The sequence below is a fragment of the Alexandromys fortis genome, unplaced genomic scaffold (genome assembly GCF_014885135.2).
Source record: "Alexandromys fortis isolate MF-2015 unplaced genomic scaffold, M_Fortis_MF-2015_v1.1 scaffold_231, whole genome shotgun sequence".
NCBI lineage: Eukaryota > Metazoa > Chordata > Mammalia > Rodentia > Cricetidae > Alexandromys > Alexandromys fortis.
Window position 1 is genome coordinate 297,295 of NW_026068613.1, and position 6,000 is coordinate 303,294.

Here is a 6,000-nt window from a genome sequence, read left to right on the forward strand (position 1 = left end):
CAACCAGGCTGAAGATCAGCTCCGGACCAAGGGAGTTACCCTCTGGCATGGATTCTTCCCTTTGCCTGTATTTTCCATCAGCCACATCCCCCCCCCCATGCCGCTTCATGCGAGGACGCTATCTCCTTTCCCTTCAAACAGAGTTCAAACTCAATCACAATTTTCTCATTAAAAAAAAATGTTCCCTTAGGTATGCATCCATCCCATCAGTCTGTAATCTACTGGAGCAGATTATGGCTGTCTTGCTTATGGCTGGATCCTGAACACAAAATAAGCTCTGAGTTGCCTCGATAGCCCATGGTTTCTTCTCTGAATGTCACAAGTGCTCGTGCAGGATTCCCCGAAGAAGATCAAACAAAGTTGACGCTTTTTCTCTTTTTTCTTTTTGTTGATTTTTTTTTTCAAGACAAGGTTTCTTTGTGTAACTTTGTGTCTGTCCTGGAACTAGCTCTATAAAGTAGGCTGACCTCCATCCCACAGAGATCAACCTGCCTCTGCCTCCTGAGTGCTGGGATTAAAGGCGACACATTTTTTAAGTTGAATGGTCAGCTAGGTGTGGTGGCACGCATCTGTAATCCCAGTCCTTGGGAAGTAGATCCCAGATGATCAGGACTTCAAGGTCATTCTTAACTGCATAATGAGTTCAAGGCCAGTCTGGACTACATGAGACCCTAACTCAAAAAAACTTGAATATTATTTCCCATTGTGGCCAAATAGAAAATGAGAAATTCTTGGTATACCTTTTAAACTTGATGTATAATTTGGAGTTTAATCCTTGGTACAATTGCATTATTCTAATCTCTCCCCAACCCTGAGGTCACCTGAGGTCTGAAAATACAGATGATATAGTAAGATATCAGCAGGGTGGAGGTGAGCACATTCGCATAACCGATATTATAGTATGTTGTTAAAACAATTCTGTTTTATTTATTATTGATGTTGGTCTAATTCTGTCTAATTTATAGATTAAACCTTATCATAGGTGTGTAAATATAGGAGAAAGGAGCATACACAGAGTTTGAGACCATCCAAGTTTCAGACATCCACTCAGAATCTAGAATGCATCCCTCTGGTTAAGGTAGCATCATGCAAGCTCCTATTCTCTCCTCCCATGCTATTAGCCAGCAATCTGTACTCATGAAGTAGGGGTGCTCACTGTTGACCAGATCCTGCTGATCAATAACTCACACTGTTGCCTTAGACTTACCAGTCCCATACATTTAGGATTGTTTGTTGACTTAAAAGGTTTTACTTCCATTTCTGCCACTGTGCCCTGGAAACACTTGAGAGTTTGTGTCAACACGAGGGTGAAGGCGTTAACTCTTGTTCTTCTGCTCTCTTCTTTCCTTGCTGCTCTGACTGCAGATCCCATACCTAGGCTTTTGTTCCTGTGAAGAATTGGGAGAAACTGGAATATGGCAGCTGACAGACCCGCCCATCCTTCCCCTTACCCATGGACCCACTGGGGGCTTCAACTGGAGAGAGACCTTGCTGCAGGAATAAGCTGCCTGAGCAACGGGAAGAACCGGCCTGTTGCAGATGAGTCCTCAGGATGTCCAGGAGCAGAGGGAAAGCCCATACTGCATTTGATGTGGACAGCTCAGAATCATTTTGCCTATTTCTTTTCATGCTTAGGGGTCTTACAGTGAGACTGTGTGTGTCAATGAGAGAAAGGCATGATTCAGGAGGAGAACAAAATCCATCTTCTCTGGACGTGCCTAGCTAGCATGGCTTTGGAGCATTGTCTTCCTAAGGTGGGCACCTGCTGCAGCAGAGACTACCACCCTTCTTCAGGCTGTGCATGGCTAAAAAGCCTCACTCTTCTCCCAGAGAGCTGCCCCTACCCTCAAGAGACGTGCAAGAGCAAGGACTGTGTCTCGAATCCAACCGGGGATGGGATTGTCTCTTGTATTCCATTTGCAAGTAAGGCAAAGCCATGTTGCAGAGTGCTTTGGTGGTTACTAGAAACCATAAGACTAGTCCTCGGGTCGTATAGCAGCTTCTACCCCCAGCGGGCTCCATTCGCTAGTGTGCAAGGCACGTGCTTAAAGGCTCCACCATTCAGCCTGGTCCTTCATGCTTCTGTCTGTGAAATGGGGAGAGAAGCACTTTTGCTCTCCAAAGCACTTTGAGATACTCAGGGGGACATAAAGAAAATGTGTGATGTATTGAATGAGAGGTACGGTGAACTTGCAGAATATTAATCAAGTTGAAACTACCCTCTGTGGTAACCCCACGAACTGTGAAAGCTCTAAGCCAGTCGGAATCAAGATCTGTCTTCCCACCAGGCTCTGGACTGTGTCAAGCAGTTAAGGAGATCGACATCTGGACAGATGTGTGTCTGATTCATTATTTGAATCAGCAAGAAACTCCTGTACGATATGGATATTTCTAGAAGGTGTGCTGATGGTCGAGTTGTACACATACAGTCTGTGTCAACTGTGGCAGAATACCCACAGGCCAAACCAGTTCTAGGTTATTTAAGGAAGCCAGGGGGCTGACCTGAATGATGGCAGTCGCCACTGCACTGTTCCTTTTGCTGTCCTCTTTATTTGCTTCTCTGTGACAATTTAAAACAGATGGGAGGAAGGGCTGCTTGAAGGGAGTGGAGAGTCGCAGCCTGCCTGTGACTCTCATCACGCCTACTTCACGTATTTAGAGAGAGAGTGTGTGTATTTAAAAGAAGAATAAATGACAATCAAGCCTAAACATCACTTATCAATGTCTATTTAATTGTGTGAATAGCCACTAGGGCCACAGACAGTAGCCTGGTGTGATTTCATTCACGTTGTCCCAAGTAAGACGCTTAGAGAAAATATGTCGTCAGCTTCACATTTTGATAGATAAACTGTGATTCTTGCCGGTACGGAAAGAACACGGGCCCAGCTTCTGGCACGGATGTAACCCTATGGTGACGCATTAATTATGTTGTAACCTTAAAATACCTTGGAGGAAAGACTCTGATTAGAAGTCTCAAAGGAAAAGTCACAGTGCAGCCGCTGTGATGTCCCTGTCACTCATTCTTCTGGTGTTTGCAGTGACGTGAACCCACTGTTCACTCGGATCCCGATGGTTCAGCTCCCCAGATTGGGCGCTCCCACTAAATCGTCAGATTTCCTTGACTCTATAAAGAATGCCATGGACAGTGTCTGTGTTTCTGAAAAACAGTTCCTCCCAGCTTCTCCCCCATCTCTCTCAGTTATCTTGGTCTTAAGCATCTAGGTAAATGAATTCTCTTGATCAGGCCATGTCCCATTGTCCTTAATCCACTATTCCTGGGTGATTTCGACAGAATCAAAGAGGACAGAACCTGAAGAAAGTTTCTGAAGAACTTAAGTGGAAAACACCTGAGTACAGAAAAGGTTAATTGCCCAAATTGTTTGTCAGAATGGCTGGGTGATCTGTATTCAATTAACATCTAATTGCACTCTTACCTATGTAAAATAGATCCTCCCTGGTAAGCCACCTTGTGGGCTACACAGAATATTAGAAATGGGTTAGAACAATATGTAAGAGCTAGCCAATAAGAGGCTACAGATAATGGGCCAGGCAGTGTTTAAAAAAATATTAAATATCGGCTCCAGTTGAGCAATCCGTCAAATCTGCTTGTAAAGAGACATGCGTTGTATCAGGTTTCATATGGGTACAAAGGTTCTAGATGGGCAGCAGACCCTGAGATGGGGTGAGTTTTTTCTGATCTGTGCCTCATGTTTATTAGCTCAGATGATATTTGGGAGAAGGAATGAGTCGGGGACAGACAGGGCAGAAAAAAAGAAATTTTCAGCCCCGCCCTTTTTTGATAAATGTTGGAAAGCTATCTGATATCTGAAATACAGCAAAGGAGATGAAAGTAAGGAAAGAGTTTGCTATGGTATTACTTGTCTAATCAGAGTCCTGCTTTCACAAGTGTGCACATGTTCCAGTCTTGTTCCTAGGTAGGGCTCTGTCCCTGTGATTTCCTCTGTGGACTGCCGGGGATCCTTGGCGCATGTTAATGGACACACTGGGGCCCTCCTTTTCCCAGGCTCTCCTCACCAGCGCTGCTTGGCTGTGAGGAGCCCTTTGCTTCACCCCATGGTGACAATAGCTTTCAGATAAATGTGTCTTTCCCTTTGCATTCAGATTCATGCAATCTGAATGGCTGATTAAGTAGCCATCTGATGGCTGAGAGAGGCGGTTGTTTTTTACCCTGTCATGAAAGGCCTGGGAGACTTTCTACTTCTTGTTTTAATTAAATTTTAACCAAAGAATTATTTTTAAAGTAACCTTATATTTGAAAGATGAGTTTGCAATAAATAAATTAATTAATTAAAAGTGTGCCTTCTGGAGCCATGTGGGTTTGGTAAATTGCTGTTGATCATTCTCTTGCCAGTTTTGTTTGGAATACTTGTAGATGGTCTTCCTGCCATGTGCAACACTGCCCTGGGTGTGTCTTTTCCACTCTACAAGCTGTAACCCTGCAAGAATGGAGTCTCTTATTCCAGTTTTCTAATGTCATGGGGAACTCAGTGAACACCAGGGAGAGGAGTTCCTATCTCACTGCCTTTGTAGAAAAGTTTGCCTCTGTGCTCCGAGAACGGCGTTCCTCTGTCACCTAGGTGCTGGCCTGGATTTCACAGCAATGATGAATTGCTCTTTCGAATCTACGCTCAGTATGCTCATGTGTCAGAATACAGATGAGCCTTCCCCTAAGCAGCACAGGGTCAGCACAGTCAACTGTACCAAATTTGCCCAAGGTTGGATAATGGGACTCCTGAAGATTTGCATTTAAAGTGTGATCAGGCACATGTCAAGTGAGGGGGTGGGGGAAGAAGGGTCTAGACTGGCAAGGAGGGCAGGGGACAGCCTGACCTAAGCATCTGTTTAGGTGAACACCCATGTTACAAGTGATGGGGATGGGGTTGCTAGGCAGGTTCTTTTCATCTTTAAACACACGACTAAAATGGATTTGCTTTTGTAAGACTTCGCCATTGATTTCTGGGAACGTGACCACAGGCATTGCCTCTCGACGCAAAACAAAGTAACTGGACTGTTACATATGTAGAGTATTAGGTTTGCTGTGTGTAGGTTGAAAATTAGAGTCATTAGTAGTCAAACAATAGACAGTCCATTCTCTCAGATTTTTCCTGATACTCCTTAACCGCCATTACTTGCACAGAAACTTTGCAGCTGTTCAGCTATTGGTGGACTCCATAGGAGATACATGTGTGTAATGGAAACAATGTATATGGTTCTTTGGTTGCCATGGAGATGAGAAGAGCATCCCAAAGCCTTTGAGTTATGCCTATGCCATACATTGGGAAGGCGTGTCCGTTTCTTTCTCACTTACAAGACTTTTGTATCACTTCTTTTCTATGTGATCCCAGTGAATTTATTGGGGGCGGGGGTTGTAATTACGAAAATAGAAAACCACGCCTCGCTGTACTGCCAAATTCCTTGTACCCTACCCGAAGCATTTGTGCTTGCTGGCTGAGAAGCTGATCTTCCCGATAGAGCTGTGGCAGCATCGTGATCAGTTCACCGCATTCCAGGACCTTATCCACTGGGGTGGTCCATAGATGATGTAATAAAAAGAAGCTGTGTCCTCAGTTGATCCAGAGCAACTGCAAATCAAATCCGGAGTGTGGTGTGGTCTCTCTGTCATGTCTTGGGATGGAACTGTGGTTATTGTGACTGTGCTGGCACCCATTAAGAGTCTGACTCTTTTGCGGGGCGGTGGTGGCACACACCTTTAGTTTCAACTCTCGGGAGGTAGAGGCAGGTAGATCTCTGTGAGTTCGAGGCCAGCCTGGTCTACAGAGTGAGTTCCAGGACAGGTCCCAAAGCTACAGGGAAACCCTGTCTCAGGTTGGGGTGGGGTAGGGAGTTGTGGCTCTTCCAACAGAGAGTCGGAGGGATGCTCGCTGCTGATTGAAAGGGGAACCCTTTTGCAACTCTGTGGACTCGGGTCCTTTCTGACAAGGCATCCAGATGGAGAGGTGAGAACCCAGTAGTCACTGA

At 45.0% G+C, this 6,000-nt stretch overlaps 1 protein-coding gene across 1 annotated transcript in view; it reads left to right on the plus strand.

Moving 5' to 3' along the window:
• The window catches only part of Ubash3b (ubiquitin associated and SH3 domain containing B), a 140,248-nt gene extending 137,539 nt beyond the window's left edge, over positions 1 to 2,709 (plus strand). The window contains 1 exon segment of the mRNA XM_050133528.1: positions 1,366 to 2,709. Within this exon segment, the coding sequence (XP_049989485.1) occupies positions 1,366 to 1,503 (138 nt within the window). The 3' untranslated portion in view covers positions 1,504 to 2,709.
• Positions 2,710 to 6,000: the final 3,291 nt, after the last annotated feature.